This window comes from Lagenorhynchus albirostris, chromosome 2, assembly GCF_949774975.1.
Source record: "Lagenorhynchus albirostris chromosome 2, mLagAlb1.1, whole genome shotgun sequence".
In the NCBI taxonomy this organism is placed as follows: domain Eukaryota; kingdom Metazoa; phylum Chordata; class Mammalia; order Artiodactyla; family Delphinidae; genus Lagenorhynchus; species Lagenorhynchus albirostris.
In genome coordinates, this window is record NC_083096.1 from 170,259,247 (window position 1) to 170,281,844 (window position 22,598).

General features: G+C 36.7%; 1 protein-coding gene across 7 annotated transcripts in view; it reads left to right on the forward strand.

The window, feature by feature from the left end:
* The window catches only part of EIF4G3 (eukaryotic translation initiation factor 4 gamma 3), a 370,577-nt gene that overhangs the window by 273,055 nt on the left and 74,924 nt on the right, over positions 1 to 22,598 (forward strand). For 5 of the 7 annotated variants that reach the window (XM_060141188.1, XM_060141183.1, XM_060141185.1 and 2 more), the window contains 6 exons: positions 5,124 to 5,212; positions 9,733 to 9,979; positions 12,684 to 12,817; positions 14,529 to 14,648; positions 15,040 to 15,150; positions 20,270 to 20,440. In XM_060141188.1, coding sequence (XP_059997171.1) covers positions 5,124 to 5,212; positions 9,733 to 9,979; positions 12,684 to 12,817; positions 14,529 to 14,648; positions 15,040 to 15,150; positions 20,270 to 20,440 — 872 coding nt within the window. The remainder of the gene's footprint in view (positions 1 to 5,123; positions 5,213 to 9,732; positions 9,980 to 12,683; positions 12,818 to 14,528; positions 14,649 to 15,039; positions 15,151 to 20,269; positions 20,441 to 22,598) is intronic. The other 2 variants (XM_060141189.1, XM_060141184.1) reach the window with 1 other exon arrangement.

The window sequence follows — 22,598 nt, forward strand, 5'->3', positions numbered from 1 at the left end:
CTTGTGTTTCCTTATTAATTTTCTGTCTGGATGATCTATCCATTGGTGTAAGTGAGCTGTTAAAGTCCCCCACTATTATTGTGTTACTGTTGGTTTCCTCTTTTATAGCTGTTAGCAGTTGCCTTATGTATTGAGCTGCTCCTTTACTGGGTGCATATATATTTATAATTGTTATATCTTCTTCTTGGATTGATCCCTTGATCATTATGTAGTGTCCTTTGTTGTCTCTTGTAACATTCTTTATTTTAAAGTCTGTTTTATCTGATATGAATATTGCTATCCCAGCTTTCTTTTGATTTCCATTTGCATGGAATATCTTTTTCCATCCCCTCACTTTCAGTCTGTATGTGTCCCTAGGTTTGAAGTGGGTCTCTTGTTGACAGCATATATATGGGTCTTGTTTTGTATCCATTCAGCAAGCCTGTGTCTTTTGGTTGGAGCATTTAATCCATTCATCTTTAAGGTAATTATTGATATGTATGTTCCTGTTAACCATTTTCTTAATTGTTTTGGGTTTGTTTTTGTAGGTCCTTTTCTTCTTTTGTGTTTCCCACTTAGAGAAGTTCCTTTAGCATTTGTTGTGGAGCTGGTTTGGTGGTGCTGAATTCTCTTAGCTTTTGCTTGTCTGTAAAGCTTTTGATTTCTCCATCAAATCTGAATGAGATCTTTGCTGGGTAGAGTAATCTTGGTTGTTGGTTCTTCCCTTTCATCACTTTAAGTGTATCATGCCACTGTCTTCTGGCTTGTAGAGTTTCTGCTGAGAAATCAACTGTTTAACCTTATGGGAGTTCCCTTGTATGTTATTTGTCATTTTTCCCTTGCTGCTTTCAATAATTTTTCTTTTTCTTTAATTTTTGCCAATTTGATTACTATGTGTCTTGGCGTGTTTCTCCTTGGGTTTATCCTGCCTGGGACTCTCTGCTCTTCCTGGATTTGGGTGGCTATTTCCTTTCCCATGTTAGGGAAGTTTTTGACTCTAATCTCTTCAAATATTTTCTCGGGTCCTTTCTCTCTCTCTTCTCCTTCTGGGACCCCTATAATGCGAATGTTTTTGCGTTTAATGATATCCCAGAGATCTCTTAGGCTGTCTTCATTTCTTTTCATTCTCTTTTCTTTATTCTGTTCTTTGGCAATGAATTCCACCATTCTGTCTTCCAGGTCACTTATCCGTTCTTCTGCCTCAGTTATTGTGCTATTGATTCCTTCTAGTGTATTTTTCATTTCAGTTATTGTATTGTTCATCTCTGTTTGTTTGTTCTTTAATTCTTCTAGATGTTTATTCTTTAATTCTTCTAGGTCTTTGTTAAACATTTCTTGCATCTTCTCGATCTTTGCCTCCATTCTTTTTCCGAGGTCCTGGATCATCTTCACTATCATTATTCTGAATTCTTTTTCTGGAAGGTTGCCTATCTCCACTTCATTTAGTTGTTTTTCTGGGGTTTTATCTTGTTCCTTCATCTGGTATATAGCCCTCTGCCTTTTCATCTTGTCTATCTTTCTGTGAATATGGTGTTTGCTCCACAGGCTGCAGGATTGTAGTTTTTCTTGCTTCTGCTGTCTGCCCTCTGGTGGATGAAGCTATCTAAGAGGTCTGTGCAAGTTTCCTGATTCCGTTTGTTTATTAAAACCCAGTGATTAAACTTGTCTGTGTCCCAAATATTTTTCAGAATTTATATATTAGTCATTTCATAAAAAGAGCTCTGAGGGAAAACATTTTCCTGCTAATAATGTAAAAATTTGCAAAAATCTTGAAATCATAGCATTGCTCTACTGTTGGAATTTACTTATTCTGTATTTTAAAGTAGTAGAAATTCAGTGTGCCTCTAAGAGTTGAATTCTTATGGAGAGTTGGGGAGGCTCCTTTAGGCATCTCTAAATTCAGGTAATTATGAATCTCATCCAGAGATTGTCACTTTTCCTGTGGTGCTTAATGCAAGACAAGGGGGAAAGAATTTGTCTTTGTCTTGGGAATGTTGGTAGTACCTCTTTTAACAGAGAGCTGCTGTCATTTGTTCAGTCAACAAATTTGAATGCCTATCCTGTGTAAGGAACTTTGCTTGGCACTATGGATGATGTCTTAAGGAATATTTTAAGTAGAAGAATAACCAGTCAAATCAATTCTTTAGAGAGACCATAATTCAGGCAGTATTGCACATGATATGTTAAAATAAGAAAATGGAGGCAGTGAGTTGAGACTATCTCTTGTTAACTCGGTGCAGTAGTAAGGGCCTAATTAAGGTATAGGCATTGAGAATGGACCAGAAAGGAAAGAACAAATCTGAGACAGTATGTTAAATTTACTTCCCTTCTTCTAGCTAACTTGGTATTAATTGTCCTTTAAATCTGGCAGTTGGTGTTTCTGTCTCTGTGTCTCTCCCTCCCTTGCTTCCTCCCGCCTACCTCTTCTTCTCCCTACTCTAACACACCAAAGGTTACTGCACCTCTCCATCAGTAATGGTAGGAGAGGGTTTGTATATCACAATCTCACTAGACACTAGGTGTGTATCTGTGTCCAGTTTTTTAAAGGACTGAGTATCTCCTAAAGAGGTGTGTGCTTTCTCTCAGCTCTTTTTGTGAATTATTGCTTTAAATCAAAACTTTAACCACTTGAACAGAGTAACAGTTCTTGCTGTGTACGTAGCTAATTTTTAAAAAGGATGTTATATGTGTTATGTTACCCATGGAAGAAATGTTTTGTCTAATGTTTTGGGGTTGGGTACATTTGATACAGTTTTGAAGGAAAAGTTTGTCTACATCTTTGGTTTTTTTGTTAAGAGGAAACTACTCCTGAGTGTGTTTCGTCTTAACAAATCCTCCAGAAAGTAGTCTTCCCCTTTTCCATGAATGGAAATTAGAGCTGAATTCATGCATATATGAAACAAAATGTTAATTTAAATGTACAGTTTCCTCAAACTCTCTGTAGCTCTTAAAAAGGATTCTTCTGTGGATGCAGAATTAATCAGAAGCATTTCAGAGAGATGCATATAAAATGGACTGGTTATATAAAATCAGAAGATTCATAAAAATTGAAAAGAGACCACCACATACCACATACATGAATACATGAATATACATATTCATTATAAGACTATGAGGCAACAGCGAATTTAAACCCACCCATAGTTACCATAATCTGAGTTCCATACTTTGAGAAAATTATTTACCTTGGTAGGCCACAAAGGAAGAATAACAGTTGGTCTAATAATGCTTTATTGTTCCTTATGGTCTGTGAAGGGAAGGCTAAAGACAAATTGGTTTGAGGTGTGTGTAACAAAGGAGATTTACAACGTATTTTTATGATGGTGCAGTAATTTTGAGAAGATGGTTAAATGTCTCCTTTTCCATGTTCCCCAGACCAGTGTGAGTGTTTATATTCTACTGTTCTTCCAAAAAAGATTTGACCCTGCCCCAGAGAGATTAGTTGGTTTAGTCTCAATGAGATCTTTTATTTCTATAAGGAATCAGATTAGATGGTTCCCTTCAGCTTTGTGTTTATTCCTTCTGTGGGATCCTTTTAATGTATTCTATTTGCTGTGTGATGTTTAAATTATCATTAAATTGTACATCCAAGTGTTGAATGATTTTGTGGAATTTGTAAGCCAAATAAAATTTTAAAAATCCTTTGTAAGCTTAACTTTCCACCTAAAACTTCTGGTACAATAGAATAATTCAATAAAAATTATGTTTCTGCGAATTCCCTGGCAGTCCAGTGGTTGGGACTAGGTGCTCTCACTGCTGGGGCCCCAGGTTCGATCCCTGGTCTGGGAACTAAGATCCGGCAAGCTGTGTGGCATGGCCAAAAAGAAAAAAAAAAAATTATCTGTTTCTTCCTTAATTTTCACCCCAGCAGTATGAAAGGGTAGGCCAACAGTACTGATGTGAAGTGAGAACTGAATGTTGTAGAAGTGCTGCCTATCTAAGGAAATCTTAATCAAAGTATCCTTTTGTTGTCTAGAAAGCTTTTTTATCTATTTATTTGTTTGTTTATTTATTTAATTCTTTTGGCTGCTCCAGTTGCGGCACACAGGATCTTTGCTGCGGCATGTGGACTCTTAGTTGAGGCATGCGTGTGGGTTCTAGTTCCCCGACCAGGGATCGAAACTGGGCCCCCTGCATTGGGAATGCGCGTCTTACCCACTGGACCACCACGGAGTTGCCTAGAAAGCTTTTTAAAACAGAATCTGGGGACTTCCCTGGTTGCACAGTGGTTAAGAATCCACCTGCCAATACAGGGGACATGGGTTCCATCCGTAGTCCAGGAAGTTCCCACGTGCCACACAGCAACTAAGCCCATGCGCCATAACTACTGAGCCTGCGCTCTAGAGCCCATGAGCCACAACTGCTGAGCCCACGTGCCGCAACTAATGAAGCCGGTGCACCTGGAACCTGTGCTCCGCAACAAGAGAAGCCCCTGCAATGAGAAGCCCACACACCACAACGAAGAGTAGCCCCCACTCGCCACAACTAGAGAAAGCCTGTGCACAGCAACAAGAGTAGCCCCTGCAATGAGAAGCCCACACACCACAACAAAGAGTAGCCCCCACTCGCCGCAACTAGAGAAAGCCTGTGTGCAGCAACGAAGACCCAAAATATGGCCAAAAATAAATAAATTTTTTTAAAAAATCATTAAGAAAAAAACAGAATCTGGAATTTAATATTTTTTGTGGCTTAAAGGAACCTTAGATATCTTCTAATCTTACTCTTATACTTTATAGTTGAATATGCTGGTGCCTGAGAAGTGTGACTTGCTTATGATCACATAGTTGATTAACAGTAGAACCAGGCCCAAGTCTAGAATTGGCTGGTAGGGCAGTTTCTTATATACATACTCACCTCGTACTGAATTATGTACCTCAGTATGTCCTAACCTTGAAATAGGAGGAACTTAGGCCACTGGTTGAAGGCCATATGAACTGATGTAACCAATTTGTGCCTAAGACATTTGCCATTGCAATCTTTGGGCCACACACAGCTACTCAGTTCTTCACTTTATCATCCATCTATCTCCTCAGTGTGGAGGAAGCCCTCTTTTTGTCTGCTAAATTTGAACACGGGTATCATTTAGACCTAATATTTCCAAACTTTGCCGTGGGAAGTAATGGCAGTCTGCTTTTCTGTTTCAGCTCAGACAGCTATAACTGCACCAAAGACGTGGAAGAAACCAAAAGATCGGACCCGAACCAGTGAAGAGGTGTTAGAGGCAGAATCGGAGGTAAGGGGCAGCAGTAAATCTCTTCAGCTCATCTTCAGAACAGTGGTGGCGTTTCCTAAAACAAGTGTGGGTTTGTAACTTTTTCTTGAGATACTGTTTTCCAAGCAAATATATCAAGCTCAGGGTCTGATTTTTTTTTTAAATCCATTTACAGAATTTTTTAAAGATTGTTAATAGCGTGTTCAGTTTCATTGAATTCTTGTCTCTGTTTCAAAATACCTCTTCTCAAGTGGCAAAAATAAGTATTGTTTATTTTTGTTCCTTATAATAAGCAGATGGGAAGACTAATCTGGTTTTTTAAAAACAGAGTTATTTTCAAATACCTATTAGCAGTGCTGGTGGAAATCATCAAATATATTTTAAGGAAATTGATTTTCAGTCTATTGTCTTTTACCTGCATCCCAGGAATATAACTTTTCACATATGGTTTGTCTATTTGAACTAAGCCATGCCAGATTTCGCTGTAGGATACAACACACCAGGTCCAGGACATGATGTGAGGAAGAATCAAGAGCAGATTCAGTCCTAAGGAGTGCTCTACCAATTTCATAGTCTCTAATCTGAGTATCCTTAGTCTTATGTACTGAAGCTTTTAATGAAGAGTAATATAAACAATCTCTATGTTGCTTTTTTCTTCTTGAGCTCTTCTTGTATCTACTTTATGAAAATAATTTTCATTGAATGTTTAAGATAACATTAAAATGTAGAAATTACTTTAAAATAACTTTAAATGCATTTATTTCATAAAACTTTTCTAGCTAGTTATAATTCTTACCCCTTCAGGCAGCTCACAGTACCCCTTTGTTACTTCTCCCTGTCCTGTCATTGTTCGTACATGATGCTCGGTTGATGTCACAGTTAGTCCCATAGCAACCACTAAAATGTTTCATGGGAGTGATTTCATTATGGTTATCATGGCGTAAGAACTGGCAATAAGTTATAGAGGTGCAATTAGTTGCTACACTCCTTCTGCAACTGAACAAGAAAATGTTGCTCCTACAAAGAATAAAATACCTTCCAGAGGCAGGAGAATAGCATACATTCCTGGTATGGCTGTAAGAGCTTCACAGACTGGTTTCTCTTTAGATTCAGCTGTTATTTATTCACTTTGTTCTGTTATACTTTGTGTTTCTTTTCCCTGTGGCTGTTTTTCAAAGCATTATTGAATATTAAATGGGTGGGTCACTATTCCTGTGCCTCCAGGTATTCATCCTCATCTTCAGGTCGGGGTTGACAAACTTCTCCTGTAATGGTCCAGATGGTAAAGTAACTATCAGGCTTTGTGGATTGTATGATCCCTGTCACAATTTCTCAACTCTGCTGCTATAGCCCAAAAGCAACCGTAGACAATGTGCAAATTAATGAGTGGCTGTATTTCAGTAAAAGTTTATTGAAATTTGAATTTCATATAATATTCACGTATCATAAAATATTCTTCTTTGAAATGTTTTTCCACCATTACAAGTGTAAAAACCATCCTTACCTTGCACACTATACAAAAACAGGTGAGGAGCCAGATTTGGCCCATGGGCCATAGTTTGCTAAAACCTGCTTTAGATTGTTATTCTTCATACAGAAGAACTGTTTGGACTCATTTTGAACCAATCCCTTTTTTCTTAACCTTATAGTTTAAAAGTGTAATAAAAAGATACTTGGTCATTTGCACACAGACTTTGTCCAGAAATCCTATTCCCTTGTCTTTCCTAAAATTGAGCATTTACTGGAGTAGTTTAGTAAATATTGGTTGTCACTGTCTTCATTTTTCACTGATCATCAAGGTCTTCTTCTCTTAGATTTTTCTCAGCCTTTAAAAGAATGTGTTTTAGATATCAGCATATTTTAGGTTATATATTGAGTTGTTACATCATTGCAAGTACTTAACCAAATTCTTTAAATTATACCCTAGAGGGCTTCCCTGGTGGCGCAGTGGTTGAGAGTCCGCCTGCCGGTGCAGGGGACACAGGTTCATGCTCTGGTCCGGGGGGATCCCACATGCCGTGGAGCGGCTGGGCCCATGAGCCATGGCTGCTGGGCCTGCGCGTCTGGAGCGTGTGCTCCGCTACGGGAGAGGCCACGGCAGTGAGAGGCCCGTGTACCGCAAAAAAAAAAAAAAAAAATTATAGCCTAGAAAGGTAGCTTGAAGGATGATTCATCTTAAAATTGTTAGTCAGGGCATCCTAAAATTTACTTTAAATTTTTAGGATATTTCATTGATTGTTACATATGTAGTTGTCAATCTGATTTTTTAGCACTTTAAAAACTCGTGCATTAAGCAGGCAGTTTTGTCAACTAAATTCTTGTTTTAGTAAGTTCCTATAAAAGTTTCTGCTTTGACAGTCTGGCCAATAAAGTGTTTTCTTTTTTCAATCTGGTTTTCTGGGTAAACAACTGAAGAACTGTTAGACATTTACAAACTAATTGAGCAGAGCTCCATCCTGCTGAAGGAAAAATAATCATAAATATTTAATGCAGCAGTTTTTTTGTGGATTCCCTTGAAAAATATCCCTTCTAATAATGTGCCTCAGATGCCTCATTGATTCTTTGTGCTCTGAATTACGGTTTGTCATTCATGGACCAAGTTTCTTTATACTTTTTTTTCCAGTTAGAAGTTGACTTTCTAAATAATGCATCCTCTGTTTATATCTAATAGATTGTCTGTTGTTGTTGGTTTTAGGTACAGAGAAGATGCCTCAATAAATTTTTTTCTCTAAAGCAGCATTTTTTCACACTTTACAGGATCTGTATGAGTTCTATATGATTGTATAATGTAGTTATACTGCTCTGTAATAAGTTTAAGTACCATTTACAGACTCACATGCCAGATTATTAAAGATCTTCTTGATGGCCTGTACTTAATTATGAGGTGGTATGACAAGGTTGTTTTGAATTTAGACTATAGTAGAGTATAGAATAAGAAAAAGTGAGGCTGCTAATTCATTATTCAAACTTGGTAGATCAGTTTCTTCTCAAAGTATAAAAGATGCCTCACTGGGCTTCCCAGGTGGTGCGGTGGTTGGGAGTCCGTCCGCCTGCCGATGCAGGGGACGTGGGTTCGTGCCCCGGTCCGGGAGGATCCCACATGCCGCGGAGCGGCTGGGCCCGTGAGCCATGGCCGCTGAGCCTGCACGTCCGGAGCCTGTGCTCTGCAACGGGAGAGGCCACAGCAGTGAGAGGCCCACATACTGCAAAATAAAAAAAAAAAAAAGCCTCACTTTTTGCCATGTTTTATAAAAATAAATCATTTTTGTCTTTTATTTTCTTGGAATTTTTATGTCTGTCTTTCTTTTGATGGTTTCTGTGCTCTTCCTGTTGGAAGAACAAGGGAGGGAGAGAGAGAGAGAGAGAGAAGGGAGTGTATTTGCGTGAATTTTTTATTTCCATTTTAGAAACAAGGCCTGAAAACCATCTGTTTCTATTGATAACATTTTAAAATTTAGCGTCTTTTCCCCATGATCTGATTTTAGTAGAAGAAAATTTATTAGTATCATATCTGTTATAATACTTAATAACTAAGTAGGGTTTGTAACTCTTTAATTAAAATTTTTTTTTCATAAATCAGTTGGGGTGACTACTTCCTGGTGTGTATGAGATCCTTTTATACCATCCTCTGTTCAGCCAATTCAGTAGAGCCCCTAATTTGGCTCTCCTGGTGTGAATTTATCCACTGGAATTTGTGGTAAATTGCTGTTTCCTCTGAGAGCTTCTTCCAAAGGATTGTTTTCAGAGTGCTTCCCTTTGAAAAAGAAAGACTTAAAGTTCATTGAGACCTTCGCCTCAGGGAGTTTTGAGGGCTGATATAGCCCTTAAGAATTACTTTTTTTTTTTTTTTTGGATCTGAAACTGAGATGGTCAAAAATAATCTGGTGAATAATTTTAATTCTATTTTGCCTTTTAAAAATAGGATGCACTGGAACCCAGATTTCTCCCTGGGGGAATATATTCCAAGCGTTTTTCTATGTATAATTTGAACAAGGTCACAATCTCAGAGAATCCTAAGAACCAATAAACAAAATAGATTTTAACTAACAAGTGTCCTCCTTGTTACATGTGAGCGATGGTCAGCTTTGTGGGACTTAAACATATTTTAAACTATTCATTGAACTCTATTTCACGGCCAGAGGACAGCACAAAAAATACCCTCTAGTGTGTTTCTTTTTATATTTGCTGAGCTTTAGTGGCAAGGGTAATAGTGCTTGATATAGATTCTGACTAGAACTCCTTCATGTCCATCAAGTTCCAAGGATTAACAGTTCTTTCCTTTTTAACCTTCGGTATATTTAGATTTCATTAGTCATGTTAAAGCATTTCAGTAGCCATTTGAATTGTCTGCTTTATCCCAGGACATGAAATGAGAAAAGTGTTTTAAATAAACTTACCATTTTAGTACCATATGCTGAACACAGACATCCTTATCTTGAGTGACATGTTTTCCTATGCTTTTTGAGGGGATAAATGTGGGTCTTCCTGTGTATTTACACACAGTGAAAAGAATATAACCTCTGTGTTCACTTATGCTTTAGCCTAAAGCAGAAGAGGAGCTTTCAGGTGACAAAGTACTTGAATCTGAACAGGATAAAATGAGCCAAGGGTTTCATCCTGAAAGAGACCCCTCTGACCTAAAAAATGTGAAAACTGTGGAAGAAAATGGAGAAGAAGCTGAGCCTGTACGTAATGGTGCTGAGAGTGTTTCTGAGGGTGAAGGAATAGATGCTAATTCAGGCTTCACTGATAGTTCTGGTGAAGGGGTCACATTCCCATTTAAATCAGGTAAGTTTATCTGTCTTCCTGTGTATGTCTTTCCTTCTCTCCTTCACTCTACTGCAACTTAGAGAAATGTTGCCTCCTTATGAAGAAATATTGGATGGAAGGAAGAGGCTCATCACAATGTAATATTTACAGAATAGATCAGCAGGCGGGCGTTAGTAGCTAGCAAATCCAGAGAGTCCTATGTTGGCGGAAGTGATATCTGATGCTGGTATTCTGCTTTCACTGGCATTGGAGGAGCAGCTGGCAAAGGAAATCAGTGCTAGGTTGGTAGAATTCGACAAGAGAGATTTAATTTTTTCATTTTAATTGAAAGATATTTCAGATATGATGGCCGTGTTCCTTGAGATAGTGTACTTGTCATTTCACAAACCTTGAACTTAGTTTGTTGATAAAACTCACTCTGTAGAGCTGAACTTCAGTAGGCAGTTGGAAGCAGTAAGACTAAGTTATTAAGCACCTGTGGTATGGGACGTGCCCTATGAAATATGTGATAAACCTTAGAGGATCTTTCACCTTTAGACACCGTCAAATGGCACTAAACCTCTGTCCTAATACTATATAAACCATGGTTGACTTTGAGATTTATGGATATTTGGTGTGGACATGGGGGGAAAGGTAGAAAATTGGGGTTAGGTGAAAAGTTTTTCTTAGTCTGCCAAATCTGAAGTGATGTCTGCATGAGGTAGTGTTTGAATGTAAAATATCAGGCCTCAGAAATAGTCTCGACCAGTGCTTTTCCAACTTCTGGTTTTAACCCATTTAATAGGTTGTGAAATTAATTTAGTGAGTTATAACCAACATTTTTTAAAAAGGAGAAGAGAATAAAAATTGTCAGTGCATTACATGCACTACGGGAAGTATTGTTTTTTTAAGCTTTTCATTTCATTTATCTATGTGTGTGTTTGCTCAGAGTCATGAAATCACTATATTTCTTACTGTGAGTTGTAGTCAAAAATGTTTGAAAGCCATTGATCGATCGATCCCACCTTAATATACTGATCACTTAAATTTAGTGAAAACACTACCAGTGAACTGTACTCCTAATGGGCTTTATGAAATTGTATGGTTAAGCTATTGTAAATTTTGTTTAAATTTCTAAGCAATTCTTAGAAATTGTTAGAGCAAATGGCATTTGAATTAAATGTTTAATTAAGCATCGTTGGGTTTGGGGTTTATTACAGATTACAGTAATTGTGGGGTTTGGCTCAGATTTGAGGGGTAAAGTTTTAAAGCTCAATATACTGACATTTAAAGCTCAATGTACTGACACTTCTTCTAAAGATTCAGGCTTATACTGCCAAGCGCTTGGGCTACCACCAATCCTTGTTCAGGGATTGAAGGACTATTGTCATTTTTAGGACTGTATAAATTATCTTTTTATCCTTTAGTTTGGCAAGGAAAAAGTGCACAACTGTAGACGCTAACTATATTGATCAACTAACTGTCCTTTGCCCCAGTAATATATACTAGCAGTAATTGAGGAAAAGGGCAATTTAAAATTTAGATCCTAATAAACTGTATATATTTTAATAAATATAATATGGTAATAAAATATCTGTAAAATTCTCACAGACCATCAGTGAGTCTATGACCTGTATATTAGGAACCACTAATATAAAGAAGGATACAGTGTCCTGTCATGAAGTGATCTGGGGCCTGATTTTGATGAGTGTTTTGTTAATTAAAAGAAAAAACTGTGACTTGCTTTTATTATCCAATAAAAATTTCAAGAAATTCTCCAACTTTATATAATGATAGTAGGATTGTGAGTAATGATAGCTGAAACAATAGTAATAGTAGCAAAGTAAGTGCTGTGGCAAAGAACTAATTTAAAATTCATATTAAAGGGCTTCCCTGGGGGCGCCGTGGTTGAGAGTCCGCCTGCCGATGCAGGGGACACGGGTACGTGCCCCGATCCGGGAAGATCCCACGAAGATCCCACATGCCGCAGAGCGGCTGGGCCCGTGAGCCATGGCCGCTGAGCCTGCGCGTCTGGAGCCTGTGCTCCGCAACGGGAGAGGCCACAACAGTGAGAGGCCCGCGTACCGCAAAAAAAAAAAAAAAAAATTCATATTAAAAATATTAGCTAAGAATATGTTTAGTGATCAGGGAAAATAATCTATACACTGCTTAGACTTTTCAGAATCTTTAATAAATTATTTGCTTTTGTGTTTTACATCCTTTTACCTTTTTCTTTTTTCCCTCCAAAGTAACATTTCCAAGTGAACATACAAAGTATCCTTCTTTTTTAGGAAACCAAAGAGTATTATTATGTACAAACTACTGGGTGTAAGATAGGCTACAGGATGTATTGTACAACATGAGGAATAGAGCCAATATTTTGTAATAACTGCAAATGGAGTATAACCTTTAAAAATTGTATTTAAAAAAAAGGCTTGGTAGTTTATTTAATGAGGATTATTACATGTCCCTGACCAAGGGCTGCTTAATGTATAAATGAAATGGTTCCTATAGCACCTTACTTCAGATTACTTTACTATTCAAAGGTATCCAGAAGGGGATAAAAGAACAAATAACAGTTTAAATCTTTGTATGACATTTTCTGACTGAAGCTCAGTGTTTCCTTGGTGGCTTTGTTTGTATCTGATGAGATAAAGTAAAATATTGCAGTCAGCTTATACTCTAACTGGATATACATATAATGACCTTATAGACAGTTGTCTGCCTGCGTTCCTCTTTTTAGAATCCTGGAAGCCTGCTGATACTGAAGGCAAGAAGCAGTATGACAGGGAGTTTTTGCTGGATTTCCAGTTCATGCCAGCATGTATTCAGAAACCAGAGGGCCTGCCTCCCATCAGTGATGTGGTTCTTGACAAGGTAAGCTGAGCACTCAGGGAAAGCTATGTCTTTTTGGTGGGAACTGTTTTTAACTATCAGTGCAAATATGTGAAGTGTGAGCAATTCTCAGAAATTGTTAGAGCAAATGGCATTTGAATTAAATGTTTAAGCATTGTTGGGTTTGGGTTTATTACAGATTACAGTAATTGTGGGGCTTGGCTCAGATTTGAGGGGTAAAGTTTTAAACTTTATTGTCAGCTTGTTATGGCTATCTCCTAGGGATGTGGTAGAAACTGTGTCTGTTGGGCTAATATACCTATCTTTCCCCACTGTTCTAAAACCTCTATAGGGAATTAGAATGGTATTGAGGTTAGGTCAGAAACCTAGGAAAGTATTTGGCAGATCAAACTTAAGTGGGAGTTAACATAATTCAAACAGTGTATAACTCAAAATTTCCCTAAGAGATACTTAATAGGAGGATTAGTCTTTAACCTGTGCAAATAAATAGGCACCCTTTCTCTTTACATCTGTTCTTAATGGTGCATACAGAAAATTAGTCCAGTCAGTGTTTATTTCATCTGTTTATTAAAAGGTGTAAAGTCAGGTGTATATCAGCCCAAATAATTTCATGTAAATCAATGATGAACCAGTTCTGGTGACTAAGCTCTCATTTTATAAAGGAACTGTTAATCCCTAATTAAAGTGTAGACGGTAACTTTGTTACAGAATGAGATCCAGTTCTTATTGGGATTTCCAGCAGCTGCCTTTCCAGACCTTATTTATATTATTTTATTCTGTTATAGCAACAGATCTTTATATTTCTCTTGCTGAGTCCTCTCTGTTAGGTACTAACATGAGGACAGTTGAATGATTGGTGGTACTAATGTGAAACTACTTCAGTACCTCAGAGGGCAAGTTTTGTTATACCCACTGAATTAGATTATCATCTTAGAAGATATTCCTTCCTGTCTTCCTGCTTTATCTGTTTCTGACTTTGGCCAATCATGAGTTGATTTCTCACTGAGCTACTTAGCTTCGCTGAGTCTATAGTCACATTATACGCCTATACAAACCCAGATATCTCCGATTAACATGGCAGACAAAGTGAGATTTTTAACTGAGTCATCATAGGGAGTTCCCTGGCAGTCCAGTGGTTAGGACTCGGCACTTTCACTGCCAGGACCCAGGTTCAATCCCTGGTCAGGGAACTAAGATCCTGCAAGGGGCACGGCGCAACCAAGAAAAAAAAAAGAAAGAAAATTAAATGAGTCATCATACGTGAAACTTATCTCCTTTTGAGATTTGTTGTCCACTCAGAATACATCCTTTACTAACCATAAGTCAACAGCATCAAAACCAAAAGGAGCAGTACCAGGTTTCTTAGAGGCAAGTGCTTTGATGATCCTGGAAAAAGATTCCAAAATTTGGCCCTAGTTCATAAGTTCTCAAAATAGCTTGTCTTGTGCCATTCTACTGGTCCTAAGTGTCTAGTGAACCAATCCACTGATTGTCTAGCCTCCCCTTGGGAATTGTAGGCCTAATCATTCCCAGGGAACCAAAAAACCATCGTTGACTAAGGGCTCTGTGGCTAGCCCAGGAGGATCTATCAGGATTCAGATCAGACTCCCACTGGCTCAAAAAGCCAGTGCTTGTCTTTTCAGCTGACGTAACTTTTCAGTCTAAGTTTTTATCTTCGTGGCACTGAATGCTCTGGAACTTGTGTTAAGCTTTCCTTTGTTTCTTTGTGCAGATCAACCAACCCAAATTGCCAATGAGAACTCTGGATCCTCGGATTTTACCTCGAGGACCAGACTTTACTCCAGCCTTTGCAGATTTTGGAAGGCAAGCCCCTGGTGGAAGAGGTGTACCTGTAAGTGCAAGTTCCCTACAACCCAGTTAGTTAGAAACTGTCATAGACTTCATGTCGTCTTGTCTAACGGCAAGAGAGCAAGCAGCTTTTATTCCTTGATTCTTCTAACCAAGAAGAAGAAGTAGGAAAGGCGAAGACTATCCTTTCCATACTAATATTAAAACAAAGAAAGAAACACTTGAGTCATATTTACTTGAAAGAAGCTGGTCCGTATTAATTTGGTCTCGATTTTTTTTTCATATTTTTGCAGTTGAAAAGACCTGCAAATGGGTTAAAAATAGAGCCAACCTTGAATAGGATTCCTGTTCTGTCTTGAGGTGTCCTGATGTGTATACTAGAGATCTCTGATGACATTCAGCTAATGGTCCTCTCTTTGTCTTTGTTTCTACAGATTTGCAAAGTGCAGAGCAGGCGTGGATTGCCAATTCTGGAACAGAGCAAAGCCCCAACTTGCACTCCACTGGAGATGTCTCACCCACCCCTGAGGAGCCTGCCTCTAGGGGTGTGCTGAATCTTTAAAAACAAACAAACAAAAAAACAGTAGTCTGTGGTGTTATATTTTCTGTTTTGCTCTTCTCATTTACTGTAGGTTGTGAAGTCAAAAATATGAAAAAACGATATGTACAAAAGAGTGCAGCTGGTAAACTGCACATTGCCTTTACACCTCCAGTGGCAGGCTCTTCAGCGGTGGAAGTGGCATCACCAATGGAGTTATGCTGGGGCGCTGCACTGTGCAGAATTTGGCAGGCTCTGCCTACTCCATGCTTTGTAGACTTACAGAAAGCATGGGGTAAAGTTGCCAGTGATGTGAATACCTCTTTTTCCCAAGTTGGAATGGCATAGAGAACACTTAACCTGAAGTTCTGAAGGAGCTTGGGGTTTGATGTACATTTGTGGATCACCCTGTTTATACTACTTTACTTTATGTTTGTAAAAATATTTTTATATAAGGTGACATTTTTTATTTCCCCATCACCTTTTTATTTCTGGAATGGCCACTTTTGAAACCTGCTTTGAAATAAGACTACACTGTCTGAAAACAATGACACTTGGTAGACATTTGAATTATTTGCCTGCAGCCAAACACTGATTGAAAATACTTGAAGGTCTACACCGTATTGGAGGCTTTATACAGTAAAACCTACAGAAAATCTTAATTTGAAGCATACTTTTTATTGAGCATCACCATCTTAAAGACCTCTGTGTGTATAATATTCTGTTCTCACACAGGTTTGAAGTTTAATGTTTATCTAATTTCTCTAATTACCAAATTAAAATTTTTTCTAAATTTTTGAATTTCCACACCAGAGAGTCTTAGAAAGCAGCTTTCTAGAAACTTTTTTATACCTTGTTTTTCAGCATTATTTCCCTTGTTGGTGGGTTAAATTTATATTTGTTAACGTTTGTTTTAGTTTTGGTTTCGGTTTATATCTTTGTTTTGCCAAACATTTGAAATAATGTTGATGCCATTTTGATTGTTCCCTGGTTAATATCTGTGGTTATCATGTTGCTCAGTTTTGTTCATATGTTAGTCACAGAAGATATGAATTCCGGCATCTCCTCTTCCCATGTATACTGTCGCTTTTCATTATCAGCTTGCTATTGTCTAATAATCAGGTATAGCATAAAGGAAATACTATGAATTAAGAATAACTATATCTCTCTCAAAATACTGAAATTGGAAAAGGAGTTTTAAAAGTAACTATCACGATGTATGTTTGCCCAATAATTTATGTGCCTGCATATATCAGATAAATGGGTTATTTGGTGCAAAGTAATGTGACAGGAAATGAGCCATTATCAATAATTTGTAGTGTCTCCAAAAAAATGTGCTTTGTTTAATTCACTTTCTTTGCATAGCTTTGTCATGTGCCACAAGCTAATTTTTAAGTGGAATTATTTTGATTAATCAGGGTAATATTAATATGTTAAGTCTTAATGCAAGTAATTATTCTTCCAACATCTCCCATAGCAAGCAAACATTCTCCATGTAATTTGTCCAGCTTGCCTTGGTATATTGGTGAAGATAAAGATAGGAATTTTAAAGGATATGTATTATACATATCCTTTATATTATATATAATATAAAGGAACAATCAATAATGCTGCTTGGAAAAAACCAGCAGCCCTACTCTTCATAGTTTCTGGTTACATACAGCTTCCAAATTGGCTTATAAATAATTACCATGCAAAGATGTTAAGATCTACTAGGTATGCTTCTTAGAATAGCTTAATTTTCCAGGACTCCTGGTATAAATTTTCCTGCAACAGACTTGTTATAAAATAGTTTTAATGTGTAGCAATTGTTTTAGCGTCATATACAGTTACATAAAATTTTTAAACATAAAGGTAGGTCTTTTGATGGGCAGTTAAGTGTATATCTGTTGGAAGCACCCAGGCAGTATCATCCCTCTGGTTTTTAAAAAATCAAATTACTTGGCTATTGTGGTGTTAATTTTAATAGTAATCTGTTGGCGGACATCACAGAAAGTGCCCCAGAAGAAATGTATTGAGAAAGGGCTGTGGACCTAGACTGGTAACTTGCCACTCATGTTCATTTTAACTAACTTTGAGATTCACTGAGCTGTTATAAAAATCCTAGGTGCAAAGAGGTTTCCTAAGCTCATATCATCCTTCCCTCTCTCTTAAAGAGACCCTTGGTTATCTCTCTTTAAAAAATGCTAGAATGAATATTGGTCCTGTTTTCTTTGGTTATCCAGGTAAGCAGAAGAGTTTGAGTTTATAGTCTCTGAGTGAGATAGGAGCAATGTATATTAAATTCTACAGCAGAGATGTGTATAGTTTCTTATTTAATACATTTAAGAAAAAGAGTGGGTAAAAAATATTAAAATTTTTAGCTAACCTGAAAAAAATTGTGGCTCACTAGTTAGCCTCAAATTGTGACACTTCATTTTAGTTTTGACATTTGTGGACCCTGCACACATTATAGCTCAAAGTTCCTCTTCTAGTCGTCAGTCAGGATTGTCCTTCAAGCAAAGAAACCAGGCTTTATTTCTTTGTATATATTCCATAACCCTCAGCACAGGATCATTGATTTTGTTTGTATTTAGTAAATAAGTCATTCATTACATATGGTGCAACTTTTGAAAGATACTGTAAGTCTGACAATTTATATTAAGTTTTTCACACACAAAGGACACGAAATGTTTAAAGGTAATTATACCAGTCTATATATCACTTTTGTAAAAGTTTCTTTTTTTCCTTTGGTATTGATGATAATACCTGATATCGTACCTAGTTTTTAAGGTCCTTTTACATGCCTTATTGTATCCTGTGATCCTCGTAATAACCTGTAGGTAAGATAAGCATTTAATATGTGAGAAAGTTTAAGTTCAACAAAGTTGAGACTTGCTTACAGTAACTTTGCTCATAAGTAGCAGAATTGTATTCAAGAGTCCACAATTCTTTTGTCTTCTAATCTGCCTGTTTTCTCCACTTCACCAGACAGTGAATCATTTTCAGAGCGTAAACATTCTCAGAGCATAAACATAAGAATGTTAGAGATTAATTAATCAAGGATGTTAAGCATTTATAAGAATAGTAATCTGTTGAGGACTCAGTATACTTAGGTAAATATTTGTGAACAGTATCTATCTTAGTTTTATCCAGAGATACAGATAAAGTTAAATTTGTCTTGGAAGGTTGCACGTGGATTATAATTTCAATTTTTTAATCCTAGACTAACATTTATATTATCTTTTCAAAACGTTTTTTCCTTTGAAACACTGTTGTTATCTATTTAGTAATATTTCTCACATCTCTGTGCTGCTCGTTTGAAATTCACTCATATTACTCATATTACCTGTCTTGGGGCAGGTAAAGAGTTGTAGCGTAAATCATATTTACTTTTTAGAAATCTCAAACATTCATTGGTGTTTGCAGTATTTTTTTGGAAGTGGACGTTTTCTAACTTTATTCAAACATGATTAAAATTATATCCACAGATTATACTATGGCTCTTACATGATTTTGACATAACTACCTTTTATTACACCCACCAATCTTTGTTCTTGACAGATTTTTATGTGCAGATGCATTGATTAAGTTAAATGTCTTGTGATCTTTGAATTTTATCCAAACATTGAAAAAGATAGTAACCCACATGAATTAACACTAGAATATATCCTGAGTTATAAGAACCAGACAATACATGGTTTACAACCTTTTCTTAACAGAATTCTTTTGCCTGAGCTACCATATCAAGGTTTCAGTAGTGTCTGGTTTAGCAGCTGTTCCCTGTTGGTACTTTTCTAGTATGGTGATCCTCTTTACTTCTCTCTCAGTTACGCCATGCGTGGTACCTCTGGGTTTATTTGACCTCAGCTTTTTCAGGTTTATGAAATAGTCTTAAGATCATATCATCAGTACCAAGTCTTTAGCTGGATGTATTTGACAAGATTGCTGTGTATTGTCCAGAAATTCTAAGTTTTGATCCTGATACATCCTTGATACTGCTGTTTCTAATTAGGGCAGATGGTAAAGGGTAAGAGAATAATTAATTCTGAGGTAAGTCATGTGTAAAGGCTTTGAAGCTTATCAAAGGCCTCAGACCATGTCTCTTAGAATGTGTCTTTATATATAAAGCATGACCTTTAAATTTCTACTTAAAGGGTAGTGTTGGGACATTAAGTGAGATATGATTCTGGTCTTGTGTGAAGTTTTTTTTTTTCTTTCCTTTTGAAACCTAATTGCAATATTTACTCATCGTTTAGAGAATGACATGTTAGAAAAAGTAAAGGCTGTCAGTATGCTACAGATCTGGGAGGAGCAGAACTTATTATCAACCCAAATATTTAATCGTGAAAAAGTATTTCCAAGCATTTAGAGTAGCAACAATTATGAATATTTTAATACACAGAATACAACTTTTAACTTACCATTGCTCTTACAGTAACAATTTTTAATTTGATGACCAGTGTGACATGCTAGCATATATTGGTTTTAACAGAATGAGTATAGTGGGACTCTAGAAGGAACAAAGAGTTGACAAAGAAAGGAAGACATTTTTTTCAGAGAGCAATTTAGTTTGATTTCATTAATAATAGAAGGAAGACTTGTGTTAGTATTTCTGACCCAGCAAACTTTGAGGGATCCATTTAGATCTACAGTCAGGCTGGCTGTCTATGCTATAGATAGTTTTCATGGTAAGGGTGTATTTGCATTTCACATGAAGTTTAGAGGCCCAGTTTTTGAAGCAGATTTGTAACTGTGATGATTTCTGCCTGTGAATTTTTGTAATTGTTCAAGTGACCAGTCTCAAGTCACATAACTAGTTTAAAAAAAAAAAGAAGATGCTTCAGTTAAGGGTAATCTTTTTTGTTAGGAATAACAGCTTTATCAAACATAATTTTCCATCACTTTAGTTATCTCATTTAGGATTTCATGGTCAAAAATTGTAGTGGTGTAATTGTAAATTACAGTGATGGCCTTCTAAGACATCCCCCTCCAAAAAAAAGATCACATCTAAATTGAATGCCTAGTACCCATCCTTGCATCCAGAAGTGTTTGGTGTGTTCATCAGTCCTGACTTGAGCAGCACAGCAGAGACAGTAAATTGTAAGTACTCTGTGTCGATATTATAAAAAATATTCTTGTTCTAGTTGTTGAATGTTGGACCACGGAGATCTCAACCTGGACAGCGAAGAGAACCCAGAAAGATCATCACAGTCTCTGTAAAAGAAGACGTGCACCTGAAAAAGGCGGAGAACGCCTGGAAGCCCAGCCAGAAACGAGACAGCCAAGCTGAGGATCCTGAAAACATTAAAACCCAGGTGAGAACAGAAGCACACTCTAACACTGTTTTGGAATCATAATGATATTGTTTTAATTTGTCTTTTTGCCCTGTTATTATATGTAGAGATTTTAGTTTAAGATTTTTTCTGATTTTTTTCATATTACAAGCATTATTCTAAAAGCTATCATAGATGCCAGCCACCTGCTGTTTTCTCTTGAAATTGCATTCGTGTGCTTTTCAAAGCAGACACTGTATTTAGAGGGCTCATGTATCATAGAATTCTGTCGTTCAGGTTTAGATCAATGTTTGCTTTTCTTAAAAATGTGTTTTTAGATTCTCAGTCATTACCCTGTGCTAGTCTAGTTAGTATATTACTTTATGTTTCATTTCTAATAAGTTAGAATTTAGAAACCCATCTTCTTCATAGTCTTTTGTAATAAAATTGAAGTCTTTGCATCTTTCTGTACATATCCTGCCCTCAGAACTCCTTAGGGTAAATTGAATGAATTCCTTTAATCCACACAAAATTATTTTTGTGTGTCAAATTATACAAAGTCTCTATTCTTCTTTTGCTGTACGCACAATGCCAGTTCCTATCCCTGGGTTACCTCTATTATATTCTTTGGATGTTTTTGATACTAATTAAGACACTAATTTGATACTAATTAAGATACTAATTTGATACTAATTAAGATGCTAATATAATGTATCTCATAGGGCGTTGTGAAGATTAAATGAAGCAGTATAAAGCACTTGGCAGGTTCCTGGAGCCCAGTTACGTACTTAGTGTGATAATGTTCCTGGGAAAGAGATGTGCCTTACAAATCCCGATTTTGACTGAGCACACACAGAGCCCCATACATAGTAGATACTCAGTAAATACTTGTTAAACAGTATGCTAACCAGCAAAGTCGTTCATACAAAGTCAGGACCAAAATGAACTGATCCAACACAAAGCCATGTTGTCCAACCTTAATTGGCTGCTTGCCTTTGTTCATCTTTCTAGTAATTGCCCCAGACATTTGTCCCTACGTACATCCTTCTCCAGATTCACTAAAATCAAGTACCTAATCTTTCCTCCATTTCTTCTCAATGTATCTCAACTTTTTTTTTTTTAAAGCATCTCCTACATCCCTTCCTCCAGTCCCTCTGAGAATACTTAATGAATAGGGACGTAAAAGGTTTGCAAAGATAGTTAAAATTCCTGCTAAATCTTTATCATTGAAGATGAAAATATCTTGTTTTAATATTTAAGGCACTTGTATTAGTGCCGTATTTCATTAGATTCTTACAACACCTATGAAGGAAGGAATAGATAGTCTTTTTTCTTCTTCCTAGAAGACACTGAAGCTTTAAGAGATTGTTACTCACAGTGTTGTAGTTACTGAATAGTCTGTTTGTTGTGACTTGTAATCTGCCTCTTTACTCTGTAACAGAATTCTCCCCATGATTTTTTTTTTAATTTTTTATTGAAGTATAGTTGATTTACAATGTTGTGTTGGTTTTTAGTATATAGCAGAATGACTCAAATATATATGTGTGGGTGTGTGTGTTTGTATATCATACATATATTCTTTTTCATATTCTTTTCCATTATGATTTATTATAGGATATTGAATATAGTTACCTGTGCTATACAGTAGGACCTTGTGGTTTATCTATTTTATATGTAGTAGTGTGTATCTGCTAATTCCAAACTCTCATTTATCCCTCCCCCACCCCCTTTCCTCTTTTGTAACCATAAATTTGTTTTCTATGTCTGTGAGTCTGTTCCTGTTTTGTAGATAAGTGCATTTGTGTCATATTTTAGATTTTACATCATATAAGTGATATCATATGGTATTTGTCTTTCTGACTTACTTCACTTAGTATGATAATCTCTAGGTCCATCCATGTTGCTGCAAATGGCATTATTTCATTCTTTTTTATGGCTGAGTAGTATTCCATTATATATATATATATATATATATATATATATATATATATCTCACACATCTTCTTTATCCATTCATCTGTCGATGGACATTTAGGTTGTTTCCATATCTTGGCTATTGTAAATAATGCTGCTATGAACATTGGGGGTGCATGTATCTTTTCCAATTATAGTTTTATCTGGATATATGCCCAGGAGTGGAATTGCTGGATCATAAGGCTATTCTATTTTTAGTTTTTTAAGGAACATCCATACTGTTTTC